Genomic DNA, 15,770 nt, shown 5'->3' with positions numbered 1-15,770 from the left:
AAATTTCACAAGATGATTTATCAGGATCTTTATATCATATTTATGGGTATACTAAATTGTATTCAAAGTTAAGACTTCACAAGCAGGATTTTTTACATATTATAACATTATCATTATCCAGTACTCAACACTCAATACGTGATACTCAATAAATGTTTTTGAAATAAACATGATTTTTATTGTTAATCTTCCTAAAGAAACTTGTATAATTTTTTTACACAAAATCTATCAATAAGAGATTGATAGGTTAAAAGAAAAAAAAAAAAAGCAAAGCAGAACAAAACAAGTTGAGAGAATCCAGGTTTTTTCAATCTTATTCATATTTTTTTAAAATGGTGACTTGAATTCACCATCTCAATTCATCAGAGCCTTGTCTATATGTTACAACAGTCTGAATTTCCCATTGCTACATGGATGAAAGTGAATCCATATAAACCATACCAACACCATCATGTATAACTGGTGGTAAAACTTTATTATTCAAGTTTAGATGTAACAGACATCTTTGCTGCCTGAAGATTGTTTGCATAAGAAATACACCAAGAACATGTTTGTGAGTAGAAATGAACATGCACTATGAAAACAAAATTAAATAAAACAAAAAAAATTCCATGTGTTGTAAGAACAGAACTATTATAGCCAACATTCTAATATTCAAATCAGGACTACAAATTGAATTTTTTCTTAGCAACATGAAATCATTCCGTATGAAAGACATTTTCTGCTGGTGAATATTGCTATAAGTGAATTTTACATTGGCATTATTGAGATGCTTCCCATCCCCATCCCACCCCCACCCCCCCAGTTATTCACGTTGTCACCTTAAAGAATTTGGCATTTCTTATTGTGATATTTGCCTTGTTGGTAGCCATTAAGAAACTATGGTTTTATCAGCCTTGTAACAGTTTTGCCTCTTCATAGTCAACACAATAGGCTGCCTGATTATGATATTTACAGCTCATCTTTAAAAAAATGACCCCAACCTTTCTTGGCTCTTGGGAACTGAGAGTTTAAATAAGCTCCTTGGCCATATAATAATACTTGGCACTATCATGGTGCCTTTCAATCAAGGGTCTCAAAGTGCTTTACAAACAAGTACTACATTACCATTATTATTATTATTATTAATATTATTATTATTAATATATTTTTTCCACTTTACAGGTGAGGAACCTGAGGCACAAAAAGAAAAAAGTGATTTGCTGCAGGTCATATCATGAACAAAAATCCAGGCGTAAAAATCAGGATCCAGTTTTGGGACTCATGGGTCTTGAAGGACCATTTTCTCTGATGAAGGATGGAGTGAAGTTTTTAGCTCTACTTTTCCCTTCAAGAGAACAACACGTTAGGATACATTATCCAGTTTCCATGTGTGGACCAATTTGAATTTCACATTTTCTTTATCCCTGACTTGACACACTTCAACCCTAGCATCTTCCAGAGGTCCTAATTACTGCAGATAACTGTGGATACTTTCTAAACCATGGACGGTTAGCAGGAACACGTGTGTCCAATGGCGGTGAAATGCTAACGGAAAACCCACAGGAAGTGCTCTGCAATGAAGCCATGGCTTCTGCCCTTGGCCAAGTCTTTCTTTGGGAAAATAACACAGCCCTTCAAAGTCCTGGTACATGTCTCTCTATCCTCTTCTCATTTATAGTGGCCTGCTGACAGAATTCCACTTAGTACCTACCTTTGGTTAGCATCTTTAGTCTCATATTTGGATTTGATTTCATTCTTCTGTTTTCTCCTGTGATCTAGGACAGTCAGCAAGCTTTCACTTACTTGATCACAAAAGATGCCTTGCTTTTATTTTTTTGCCATGGTTCTCAACCCAAAGACAGAAAGCTGTGAGCTCAAAGTAAACTTTAAGCAAAAAGCTGGCATACAGCTCAGAAGCTGACCGTCAGCTTCTTTACCACCACGGGATGTTTGATCTTCCCCCTCTAGAATGAAGTTCATGTTCACGAACTAAACAGGCAGGCGGTTCAGAGGTCTTAAGACAGGTCACCTTTGATGTTTCACAGCCACACAGCAGGAGGCTAATCATTACTTTAGTAGCAGTATTGATACTCTTCAATTAATTAAGAAAAATGTATACCCTCAGGCATTTAAAAACATATACATTTAATATTTTTGGAGCTGTATTTGCATTGGATCATCATAGATTATGTGCACATGTGCAATCATAAACATAATGTGCTACCACAGGCTTCAACAAAGAGCTGTTAAAGATAATCACTTTTTCTCTTCTTCTCATTAATATTACCTTAGAAAAAAAAACCCCATGCTTGTTTTCTAAAACCTACCTTTACTAAAAGAGAACAGTTTAGAAGAAAACATCATTATCTTAAAAGTTGATTTTTTAAAAGAACATCTCAATATGTCATGTAGAAAGAATGGGAATACTCTTTTCCTTTGAACTACAGAGTTAACACATTAACCACGAGAGCTCCATCCTTTTTCATGGACTCAGTGTAGCGTCTCTCAATCCACAATCTTCTGAGGTGGGCTGGCTCTTTAAGATTCTTCTATCCCAAACAACAATATGAATATATGGGTGAGAGATGAAGAGAGAAAGAGTGAGAAAAAGGAGAATGAGAATGCATGAGCTGGTCCTGGCTTAAAGTTTGATCCAAAGCCCAATTCAGAATCTGGACATACACTTTAAAAAGACATATGTTTTTAAAATGACATACAATTTTACCTAGCGTATAGTTTTTTATCATAGGGAAAGCCTTTTCCAAGAAGGGAAATTCCTAAGTCATCTTGAGAATCCTTAAAAAAAAGGTTTTAGGTATCTAAATAGCTCATTTAAAATCACAATTTAAGACAAAATAGTTCAGAAATCCTAAACCCAAATAAAAATAAAGATACCAATCAATCAATTTTGTAAAAATGTATTTTGAGAGCTAGGACAAAGGCTTTCAAAAGTCAAAAAAAAAAGGGGGTCTTTTAGTGTTTTGATAAATTTTCATTGTTTTTCATAGCCCAACCTCTTCTCCATCAAAATATGAAAAAGAAATAAATGAAAATAAAATAATCAATAATAAAAAGAATACAGAATAAGATCTATTGACAATGCTATCTAAGAATATTCTACCTACAGTAGACTGACCATAAATATTCCAAGAATAGTGATATGTATTTCCAATGCTAACCATTACTACTTGTGTGTCTGAGGAAAAAAAAAATGATGAAATAAAGAGACATATATGCCAAGAAAGAACAACATACTTGTGTCTGATACACTGGAGAAACTGCTTAAATAGTAGTTTTGCCCAAAAAGCCATACCTGTACTATTGCCCAAGTAACCAAACTTCGAATATTTCCTAATTTGAGCAGTTCACACATCATGGTGCTTGAGGACCGCCACAGTGCACTTTGTTTCTAGTCCTTTCACTGAGAAAATTAAATACTGTTTTGTTGTTTGGGAAATCTCCTCTTTAGATCTTTAATTGCCACCTCTCCAATCTGCCTGTACATTTTGAGATGCATTCATCAAAATTCCAAAGGAAGATAAATGACATCACATAATTTGAATGTCAAAGCCCCTCATTTCACCTCTTTATCTCAGTTCATGTGAATTATATTAGAGCTACTTGACAGGTGAGATCAGAAAACAACCCTTTAAAAATGAAACTGAAGCAAAAGGCTTAGTCCTGATTTCTTTCTCTCTTTCTCTCTTTTTTTTTTTTTACATGAAAACAAAAATGCAAGAATGGAAATGACAACACAGCATCAGAAAGACAGTTTGAACTTCATTCACTGCAACAGTCACAAACTGGTTGAACTCTACCTGCCATCCAACTTGAAGAAACGAAGACCTGGCACTGGGAAAAAGAAACAAAACCCAAACAAAACAATACAAAGCAACTGCGAATTAATGTAAAAATGGAGTGCAAATGCGACTACAGAATGCAATAAAAACATCAGTGCTGCAGATTCCAGCAGCACTTATCAAAATAATTTCTGAAATGTTTCATCTGAAACATAGACAAAGCAATAAAAAGAGGATATATGTTTATCATTTTAAGCATAACAATGTGAGTTAAGAACTTAAAAATTAAAAAAAAAAAAAGTACTTGGAATGAATAGTGCTACCCTTTTTTCCTAAGTAGGCATAAAAATATTTTCATTTCCTTCTGGTTTTCCATACCATTATATCAAGAACTTTCATTTGTTTCATGTTACCGTTTACAATTTTAATGCACACACACACACACACACAAAAGATATCTACCGCAATAGAAATAGTTGCTTCATTACCTTGTTTGCTACATTTGCAAATGTAAACAGCTAGGCAGAGTCAGAACTGACTCTAATGCATGATGGAATATCTTTGTTGCATACGTACACTGTAGAAAATAATTATTCAATATGTCAGGCACCATTATTTGAAATGTAATACATTAATATTTACTAGAAAAATAAGGTTTTTTTTTTTCCTATTTGTTCTCCCAACTTCTTTAATGAAATAAGTTAATCTGACAGTGCATCCAGTAGCTTGTAATATCTTCTACATCTCCGTGGCAAAAAATAAACTACTGGTTGGGACAATATAATGCAAATTATTAAAGTCAGTCCTTGTACATACATCCGTGTAGCAAGCATTGGAGGCTCGACTAACAGCACCTTTAACCAATTATTTAATGTTCAGTTATTTAGCCCTATTTCCCTGAGCAGTTATGCTGAGGCTTTCCCTTCATGGATAGTTTTACAAAGCCTTAAGTATTAAAAGTACTATGAAGAACATACTTCTAAGAATCCTATTTAATGCTACTTAACTAAACCTGTATAAATCTAATGGAGGAATTGACTGGTACATATACCAACTGTCAGCCTGTGGTAACGTAACCTTAGACGCTGCCTGACCACAAAGTTTGGAAATTATACTTAAACCAAAAGAAAATAAATAAATACAGCAGGTTACCTTGTGGAGAAATACCGTGTGTTCTGAATCAATGAATGCCATGGTCTGAACTTCTGTATCCATCTAGTCTTTTGAACTGAGGGGATCCCTTTAGTTAGAACATGCCAAATGAGATTAGTGACCCAAAGGAAGCTTAGAAAACAAACCCAAACTGGTTCATCACATACAAGAAAGAATGATCTGGCTAAAATAAAGTTACTACGTAGCACTGAGGACACTGTTTTTTAAAAATGCATATGTATTTGGACAAAATGAACCTAAATCGCAAACAAGAGGACTAGTTTTGAAAGGAGTATGTGAACATCTAAAGGACAAAAATATCAGAGAGGGTGTGCATGTGTATGTACAGGCAGGGCTGGCCAAAATCACCGTGCCACCATCTGTCACTCTTCCCGCTGCTCTCTCCCCAAGCCTAACCACAGCTCGCATTTCTAGGTCTAAATTTGAAACGTGATCTATGAGAGGATTCTCGTCTAAGAGGGCGCCATTTTCCTTTCACTGCCCTGGAGATTAAATTTCTCCTCATCTGCCTAGGATTTCATGATACTTCGAAACTGAGGCAATAATTTATGGGTTTTTGAACAAATGGGCCAATGGCCAGCCCAATACTGCTTTAGGATCATAATATGTAAACCCTTCCAAATTCTAAACAGCTTTGATCTCTTTCTATACAAATATCATAATTATAGTCTGGTGATACTTCTTATGGATAGTTTCCACAGTACACATTCACCAAGATGGTTTTGACTTACTAGGTTCTAAAGCAGGACGATTAACCATCTTCCTTTCTTTTTTTTCTCACTGAACATTTGTCTCACTTTTTAATCTTGGTAACCTACTCATCAAAAGAAAGAATAATAAAAGAAGGGAATTTCATGTTGGATAAGGCAGGCTCTATGAAGTATTTTTTTTAATAGGTCTTCATAAGACATTACAAGCTATTGAATTCCCATCAAGAAAACCTATTTCTATTTAATTGTGCTAAGTGCTAAGGTTTTACTCTTTAGGTTTTCCATTTTTTTCCACTTGTGCATTGTTCCTATGCAGGCCCCTCTGGATATGAGTTGTGAAGTCATATTTGTCCGTGCAAAGATGCTGGCATATGCTGCACTGGAAAGGTCCACTGTCACCATGGCAACTCATATGCAAAGCATACATCACTTCATCCAGAAAGACAATGCCACAGTGCACACATTTTGTTGAAAGTTCATCTTGAGTACTTCTATCAACTTTCTCTGTTTTTACTACATTCAAGGGACCTTCATTTTTTACATTTGACGGTGCCTTCGTTTTCTCCTTGGAGGCACCATTCGCAGTTGGCCCAGGTCTGGAATGCTTGATCGCCAAATCTAGAGGAATGTCATTGTCTGATCCAACAGCTGAAAAATGAGGAGGCAGATTGAAGGTGGGATAAGGCACATAGTTTTGGCAAGGATTTGGTAGGCCAGGCACATGACTCAAGTAGTGCGGATTCCCAGGAACAGAGAGCTTATATTTACTCCAGAACCGCAGCCAATCAGCTTCACTCTGGAAGTCATTATGTACAAAGGGAAGTCCGAAAAGGGGGTACTGGTACTTTTCAATAGGGCTGCCTGGTGGTGAATAATTTGGGTGCTTCGCGGGTCTCATGTACTTTTCTATGGGACTGCCTCTCTCAGAACTTCCTTTCCCTTCAGACACGGATGAACTGTTTCCTGGGTCTCCAGTACTTTCCTGAGGACTTTTTATCTGAATGTGCAAAGGTTGCATTCTTTTGTGAATATCCAGAGTTTGGCTGACCAGGACTGGCTGCTGAGCAGAATGGCTTTTAGTCAATGAACCCTGGGCTTCGTATTTACTCAGGCTGGGGAGTGGAATTTCTCTCTGGTGACCTTCAGTTAAGTGATCTTCCGACCGCCTCTCTAAGGGGCTGCCGTTGACCTGCTCCTCACTGCCGGCCCTCTGCTGTTTGTTGAGCTGCTCGGCCTGAAGTGCCTCTGGGTTAAGGCGCTTTCTTGTTCTTCTCCTAATAATCTGCTCACCGTTGTTTTGTTTAATGATGTTTAAAGGCCTGGGAGTCTGCAGGGAACACACACACAATACATAAAAGGAAAACATTAAAAAATACATTAAAATGCATTAACAATTCCTCACAAATATAAACCATGTTCAAGTTCAAAGCAAAGATAGGCTTTATGTTATAGATTTACTAAATCTCCTCCTTTTGCCCTAAGCAGGATCAGAGGACAGAACCAAAGCACACTCTTTTACCCTAATTAAATCATGCCCATCTTTACAGAGAGAGCTGAAAAACTTTAATCTACTTGAAAACAGCCTTTCCAAACTCAACAGACTTTGGAACTGCATTATTTTGTGATAAAACGATGTAGAAAGTTAGTCAAAGAAATGTGATTTCTCTGAAAGATTTCTCAACTTTTGAGTCATGCAGCAAGAAGACGTCAACAGTAACATAGGAGATCGGTTTTGATGACAACTGTGGAAAAATAATACAAGGCTGTAGACTGAACTATGTCTTCCTCCCCATCCCCCAGATACTCCCTTCCAATTCATAGACTGAATCTCTAACCACGCAGTGTGACTGTATCTGAAGATAAGGTCTTTAGGAGGTAAATAAGGTTAAGTGAGGGCTTTCCTGGTAGCTCAGATAGTAAAGAATCTGTCTGCAATGTTGGAGACCTGGGTTCAATCCCTGAGTTGGGAAGATCCCCTGGAGAAGGGAATGGCTATCCACTCCAGTATTCTTGGAGAATCCCATGGACAGAGGAACCTGGCAGAATCTACAGTCCATGGGGTCGTAAAGAGTCGTACACAACTGAGTGATTAACACACAAGATTAAATGAGGACATAGAGTAAAGGCAGCCTTCTACAAGCCAGGAAGAGAGCTCTCACCAGAACCCAACCACAGTGGCACCCAGATCTCAGACTGCCGGCCTCTAGAACTGTGAAAATAAATGTCTGTTCTTTAAGCCATCCAGTTTATGGTAGTTTGTTATGTCAGGCCCAGATGACTAATACACACATTCTCTTAAATAACTGCAAGTGTGGATATACAATATTAAACATCAGAATATAAACAATCAAAGGCAAACTGACAGAACTCTAAGGAAGCATATCAAGTGAAGTGAAAGTGAAATTGTTAGTTGCTCAGCCACATCCGAATCTTTCTGATCCCATGGACTGTAGTCTGCCAGGCTCCTCTGTCCATGGGATTCTCTAGGCAAGAATACTGCAGTGGGTAGGCCATTTCCTTCTCTGGAGGATCTTCCCAACCCAGGGATTGAACATGGTTCTCCTGCATTGCAGGCAGATTCTTTTCAATCAGGGCCACCAGGGAAGCCCAACAGTTGCTCAGCTGTGTCTGACTCTTTGTGACTCCACGGACTGTAGCCTGCCAGGCTCCTCTGACCATGGAATTCTTCAGGATCAAAGCCATAGCCAGTGAGAGATTGTCTTTTCTTCTTCTTTTTTTTTTTTTTTTTTTTAATAAATCTCCTACTTTCATTTCTTTTCCTCTAATTATATAAGTACTTACTATTAAGCAAGATTTTACCTGTTAACAGGTGAAGCATTTGTTTTCTGTTGAAAATCTAAATTTATTTGTAGGCTTGCTTCAAATATCCTATCTGTCATTCTACTCTGTACTTAAATAGAATGCAGACTTTCACCCAGCTTAAGTGTGATATGACTGGTATTTATGTACATGTTCAACAGGTGTTTATATTACATGACTAAAATCCATAGATAAGACTATAATAAAAACTTTACTTGCAGTAGGAGCTTTAACTTTCATTTATAAATTCAAGAGAATATGTTTAATAAGTGAATGCATATTTACAAATTAAAAATTTAAAGAATCTTTAGGCTAAAATCTGATTTTTTCTAAACGATTACTGAAATCAGGAAATAATCTCTACATAAAATATGAACATGAACAATATGTAATTTGTGAATTATATCTGGAAATGATGTACCTTAATGCAAGAGAGTATCTTTTAAGTGTTAAACAAAATACAAATCCTTTTGGAGTGTTTTTATTGTCACAAAGATATTTTAAAGAAAAAAGGAGAATGCACTTGTTATTGAACATCAAATTACTGGTTTTAGAATGAAAATGTCAGGTCCCCTGGATAGTCCTTGTTCATTTACTTTGTTCAGAATTTCAGATTTATAAAGATCTCATATTTCAAACATACATATTTAATCTCTATCCTTCTTTTTGAATATAAGCATTTAATGCTGAAAATATTCCTCTAAGCACTGCTTTAGGTAATTTCACAAATTTTGAAATATTTTAAAACTTGTATTTAATTATAATATTTAAATTCAATTCAATATTTTAACACATAGTATATTTTAAAACAGCTACATGATAACTTTCTAAGATAAACATGCTATTTTATATTTTGATTAACATGAGACTATTAAAACTCACTGAACACTATATATTAGATCTGTGCATTGCATTGTACATAAAGGTTATATTTATAAAAAATGTAAATATATGGAGTTGATGGGAAAATGCAAGGGAATGAAGAGTTTTATCCTGTAGAATAAAGAGTGGAAGAAATATAGTGTCTGTTTTAGAATCCTAAAGAAGACCAATATTTAAGTGACAGGTAAAGGAATTACAGCCCATAAAAGAGACATCAGAGAATTATTATGCACAAATGTATAAGAACTAAGAGCATGTAGGGCCATGGAATTCATGGAGTAGAAGTATAGGAAATTTATGATTTTAAAAAAACCTTCAAAATCAAAAACATCTCTGGAGAGATGAATATTAAAATAATTGTTAAAATTTTTTTCATTTATATTGCAGTTGTTAAATTACCATAACCTGGAAGAGCAGTAGTTTAATTAATATTTGGCCTTTGATTGGACAGCATTCAATTAAAATCATTAATGTCAGTACTCATTAAATGGAAGCTTATTGCTTGCTTAAATGGTGAAGGCTTAAAAAAAGTAAGGTGATGGTGGTAGGTGGAGATTCCTTCTACTAGCTACATGCTAATAACTAAGGTTTTTACAGTTTACTACCAATTAGTCTTGTTGGCAGTATGCATTTTTTAAAAGAGTGCTTCCAGTGGTCCATTTAGGAGGACATTTTGTCTAAAATTGTATTCCCCGTAGCTGCATTCTATTCACTGGCTGGTGCTAAGAGCTGTGGTAAAAGGCCAAACAAAATGCAAAAGGCAGAAGGAAACAGATTTTTGCTTACTAGATGGGGCATTCCTATTTTTAAAGGCAGCTTTGGTCAGCAGATAAACTTTCTTTTTTTTAAAGATTTTTTTTTTTTTTTTGGATGTGGACCATTTTTACAGACTTTATTGAATTTGTTACAACATTGTTTCTGTTTTATGTTTTGGTTTTTTGGCTGCTGAAAGGTAGTGGGATCTTAGTTCCCTGACCAGGGAATGAACCTGCACCCCTGGCATTGGAAGGCAAAGTCTTAACCACTGGCCCACCAGGGAAGTCCCTAAACTTTCTAAACCAAAAAGGAAAAAAAAAAAAAATCAAAAAAATCTTTCAGGAAGTCAAATGCATATAAAGATGGGAGATTTGTAAGTTTAAATATTATAAGATTCTACATAAAATTTGATTAGAAATAACTGACGTAGCTCAGAGAGTCATAGAATCTAGCCAGCCAGAGATCTTAAGACACAGAGCATTTCTGCACTTCCTCTGTTCTGCTGTGTGCTCCTTAAGCCCTCAGATACCACTGGAAGCCCTGGAGAGAGTCACCTGGCATCTTGGTCCCAGTAAGAACCACTCTTCTGAACTTGTCCTACTTCCAGCCTAGATGACACTTGCAAATTCCAAAAGTAGACTGTAAAAGAAGCATTTTTTCCCTTGCCCTATATTTTATACTGAACAATGAAGAGTCTTCTTGCCTTTTTTTTTTTTAATTTATGTACTTTTGAGCTTTAAAAGTTTCTCCTTTCTACCTAAATTAATGTCACTGAATTCTGATACCCACTCATTCACATATCGGTTATGTGAAGTTCCCAGAAATCAATCATTTTCCTCTTTTATATCAAAAGAAACATAATGCATTAGTAATGATCTCACATGAATCTCCCCATAACATCTAAGGCCGGTCCACCATAAATCACAAGTGCGCTCAAAGCAACTGGATTAAACTCTGCAGGGGCAGGCACCGCAAGCCAGGGAATGGTACTTATCACACCACAGACCAGGCTGTTTTATAAAGCTTTTCCTGAAACAGTCTAACAAGTTCTTACCGAGTGAAGCTTCTGGTAGAGACCACACGCATTGCATACATATCCGCCATTTGCATTCTTTCGCCAGAGAGAGGTCTTTGTGGTCAAGCAATTGGCACAAAAAACACCCGAGCCTCTGCGCCTCTGAAATGGGGAAAAAAAAATACAAGGTCAGAGGTGAGTCACATGATCAGTGGAGTTGGACCAAATCAACCCAGGAGTTTTGTCTTTAGACTAGCAACAATGACAGTATAAAACCACACTGCCCATAATGAGGTCAGGTTCAATTGTGTTTAATAGGCACCACTGATTTTCATTATAATTAACCCTACAGTGATGGATGAGGTGTGTGCAACACCAAAGGCTTTTCACAGAAACAGCTTTAACTTTTTGAACTTTGGGTTTTGTGCCCTTAATGATGGCTCCTAAATGCTGAACCCTAAAATATACCTTTTAAAAGTGTCAAAAGTCAAAAGACAGAGCATGGCAATATGTTTAATATATTTTGGAAAAAGAGGAGCCCAGGCTACCTGAGCTTCAAAATATAGTCAAACTTGGAATAAGTGCAGCATGTAAATTAAATAAGTGCAGCAGTTACAATTAAACCTGATGCATGTCTTTCTGGATGTCATTCATGTAACATACGTATTAAGACACTAATAAGACACTTAGTTCTAATTTTTCATTTGCAACTGTAAAATCTGAAAGAGACACCCTCTATCTCCCAAATCTGAGAGGAACAGAAGAAACTCCTGCCAACTAGAAGTACAGTATTACTAATGAGAATCCTTATGAGGGGCGTGCTTAAGACAGACAACATAGTCCCATCAATGGCTATTTATTTATTTTATTTGACTCAGACTTGGAAATCACAAGCGTTTTCTGAACACAAATGGATTTTAGTGGACTGAATTCTCTAATCACCAGATTGAAAAATAACCCAAGAATATTTAAAAGTAGATCATTAGCATTGCTTGTCCCATTCTTGCTATCAAGTAATGATTCCATTAAACTTCTCATTGAAACAAAAGTCAGGCTGTGTTCATAGGCACAAATACTAACAGGCAGGAAATGGAACTCTGGCTGAAGAAGAAGAAGAAAAAAAAAAAAAAAGACAGCCTGAATTGCAACTCTGCTCTCTCTTTTCTCTAGGAAGCAAAGCCTTTAATGATAAAATATGCATGTTAGATAAGGAGTGGAAAAAGTCTTGCTGGAACCCAATTTTGTGATAAATTTAAAATTACAAACACTATAAGTCAAAATTTCAGGGATTCATAAAATTTAGGCAATTTATTTAACTCGAGTCCATACTGTAGACGAGGGGTATCCCTGCCAAGAAAATACAATGGTTATAATTGTACTCTGATACATTTCAAATGGAAAGCTTTCTGCAGACATAATTTTGGCTTCAAGACTGGAACACTTTCTTGGCATTGAAAGGGCATTTGATTCATCGGGTGTTTCACAATGTATCACTAAAAAGACCTGGTGAGCAGCCAGTTCCCTATAGGGTAATTTTTCCATCCAGATGCAAGTGCTATCAGAGGCCCTCGTCAGCTAAACTAATTATGATCTTGCAATTGCTGATGCCTGCTCACTCTAACATTCGACATCCTCCATTAATCATCAATACAAGGAAAATGAATGAAACGTAAAGAAATGAGGACTGGTAAGTTGCATAGCTATAAAAATCTGAAATGAGAGCAATAATTTAACAAGATTGGGGGAATGTTTTTAGTGAGCACAAAGTCAGGCTAACAATTGCCCTTTTCAACCAAGAACACAATTTCATTAGTGTAGCAGGTTGTGCTACTTCAGGTGATGTAATAAAAGCTAGATTTTTCACAAAGATAATCTCTGGCTCCCCTTTTCTCCTTACTCCCCCGACCCCCCAAATCAGGACCAGGAGTGTATAATAAATTTCTCAGTCTCAGAACAAAATGCTGGCTACTGGTCCTCAAAGTCCCAATAGGGACCTACTGCAAAAGGACAAACTGCTATTTCCCTCAAATCAGTGAACTATCAGAGCTTGTGTTTATCAAACACTCTGGGGCCCCCTTTATTCGAGGTAAGCTGGGGAGCCTAGTTAGGTTATAATTGTGAAACTTCCCTGGGGCCATGCTGTCTTTTCCCCGAGATCTAAATAACACGTTTGGCAAATAAACACCAATTTGATCCACATAAAGGCAATGTAAATGTCCATTTGGAAACTAACCCACATATATGGCTGCAGCTCAAACCTGAATGTATAACCATTCACTGCAGCCTGCTTTTCTTTCCTTACGTCCTGGCTGCTTGACGCGGCGTGCCAAAGTGGGTGTAATCCTGGTTTCAGAGGACACTTCAACCTTGCACAATTTTGCACTTAATTCTCTTGCAAAGAAAATGCCCTTCATTAGTTTGAGGGAAAATCCTGAAATTACAGTGCTGGTTTACACAGGCACATCTTGCTTTAAGCAGCATTTAGGCTCCAATAGAGGCTGGTATATTTTAGGTAAACCATATCTTATTTTAAATACATCAAGAGTAATTTGGATTCACTTATTTGGAGTCGGTATGGCATGGGGGTTAATAGATTTAGGAGACAGACAGCGTGCATTCAAAACATGCCTCTGTCTTGAGTTGCTGAGTACAACTTTGAGTGAATTACTTAACCTAGCAGTACTTAAATGCCCCCCTCTTTAAAGTGTGAGCTGCTCTGAGTATTAATGTGGACAAATGGACATATAATTAAAACAATGTCAGGGGTGTAGTAAGCTCTCAAGTTATTGATCCATCATCGATCCATTAAGGATTAAGCTGTATTTCTTTTGTTAAGAGAAAAATACTTGGTTTCGTTCTTATCACCTTAATCTACTTCTTTTACATTTTAGATATGCTTAAAGCATACGGTTGAGTATTAGAACATGCATTTCATTTGTGTCATTCTTATCAAATATGAGAATGGAAAGTTGAGTCAGAGTGAAATATCTAGGTGTTCACACCTAGAATTCAATAGGAGCCGTACTTGTGTGGGGGCGGCGAGTAGGAGGTGGCGAGAAATATTTCATACATTTAGTTACCTCCCATCTAACAAATGTATCACTTTGGTAAGCACTGTAGAAGCCTATGTTTGATGCACTTGGAAATTTCGGAAGCAGCAGAGTACGTGGGAGAAGTGGGTAGTGTCCTTCACTGTGTGACTACAGAACCGTGGACCATGACGCATCTCTCTAAACCACATCACAGATGACAGCCTGACCCCAGCGAAAGCCACACCATGCATAATGTCACCTAGTTGGACCGAGTATGGCATTTTTTTCCACGTCACCAACATCCTTAACCCAATCAAGTGCTGAGAAAAAGTCTGTTGCCAAAGGAAGCAAAATAGAAGTCTCCCTTGCCTCACTTTTTAAAAACAAGCTTGTTAAAGACAAAGAAAGGCATTAAAGACCTTATTTCATTCACAGTTTATCAGGCACACAGAGTTTTAAAACAGTTTGCCATTCTCCTTTATACTGTGTTAAAGACAGAAAACATGTCCCCTAACAGTCATCAAATAGTCTAAGTAATAAGTACCTAGGACGGTGCTGTCTGTCTTGAGTGGCTAAATATTAATAAAGTTGAAAAGCATCTCTCTTGCTATAATTTTTATCACTAGTCATTACTCCTGTTTTTGAAAATAAAGTTTTAAAAAAATATTCCCTAGAAATGTCTACCATTTGGATTGACAAATTCATCTTCAGTTGGGCAGAGATGGTTAACGACGATGGAGACAAGAAAATCAAGAGAGTTAATTTTTCCAATTCTACGTTCCAGGCTTTTTTTTTTTTCTCTTTGAGAAATAGCTGAAGCCAGGTACCTGCTAAGTCCTGAAGATAAAAGGCAGGTAGAATGAAGCTCTACCTCTCTCCTGTATACACATCATTAGAGTCATGCATTGCTGATGGTATATGTGTATGTTTTACATAATAAAATGGTTTCTCCTTTTCCTACAAGCTGCTTTTAAGAGTTAATAATAGGGGATTCCCTGGTGATCCAGTGGTGAGGACTCTGTACTTTCACTGCTGAGGGTGGGGGTTCAATCCCTGGCCACCAAACCAAGATCCTGGAAACTGAGGCCCCGCCTCCCTCAAAAAGGAGTTAATAATAATTTGAACCTCCATGACTTTGTGCAGGAGACAGAATTGAGAGATATGGATAAGGACACTTCTGGGAGAGGAAATGATAGGAATATAAGCAGTTAGTGGATAACACGAAGGTGTACCCGAAAGGCCCTCTTTCAGGCTGAAGGAAAGCTGTCCTCTTACTTATCCAAAGCTATGCATGGTCACAGCATGCTCTGCCCCCGGCCTTCTTTAAGTGCACCTTCTATTTATATGTGGTTTCAACGGAGGGCAAGAGTGAAGGATGGTCAGCAGAAAACCCAAATCTACATGAAAGTCACCTCAATGGAAAATGTCTAAAGAGGAAATTCTGGAACCAACAAGGAACTGACTGCATTTAACTTCAAGTTTAAACAGTTTGCCCACGAACTTTTAGGTCGAATCTGTATGGCCTGTATGTTATTTCTGCTGGCTGGCAATTTCCTGTGTGAAAAAGGAAGGGTGGTGATAGGAATAGTTCATTGCAAGG

At 37.0% G+C, this 15,770-nt stretch overlaps 1 protein-coding gene across 11 annotated transcripts in view; it reads right to left on the bottom strand.

Annotated features, from left to right (window-relative positions):
• Positions 1-454: 454 nt before the first annotated feature.
• The window catches only part of TRPS1 (transcriptional repressor GATA binding 1), a 271,619-nt gene continuing 256,303 nt past the window's right edge, over positions 455-15,770 (bottom strand). For all 11 annotated transcript variants that reach the window (XM_043880561.1, XM_043880554.1, XM_043880563.1 and 8 more), the window contains 2 exons: positions 11,178-11,300; positions 455-6,992 (listed from right to left, as the gene is read on the bottom strand). In XM_043880561.1, the coding sequence (XP_043736496.1) occupies positions 5,931-6,992; positions 11,178-11,300 (1,185 nt within the window). In that variant the 3' untranslated portion in view covers positions 455-5,930. The remainder of the gene's footprint in view (positions 6,993-11,177; positions 11,301-15,770) is intronic.

The sequence above is a fragment of the Cervus elaphus genome, chromosome 21 (genome assembly GCF_910594005.1).
Source record: "Cervus elaphus chromosome 21, mCerEla1.1, whole genome shotgun sequence".
NCBI classification, from domain to species: Eukaryota; Metazoa; Chordata; class Mammalia; order Artiodactyla; family Cervidae; genus Cervus; species Cervus elaphus.
Note: the sequence above shows the minus strand (reverse complement) of the source record. Positions and strands in the feature narration are given on the sequence as shown.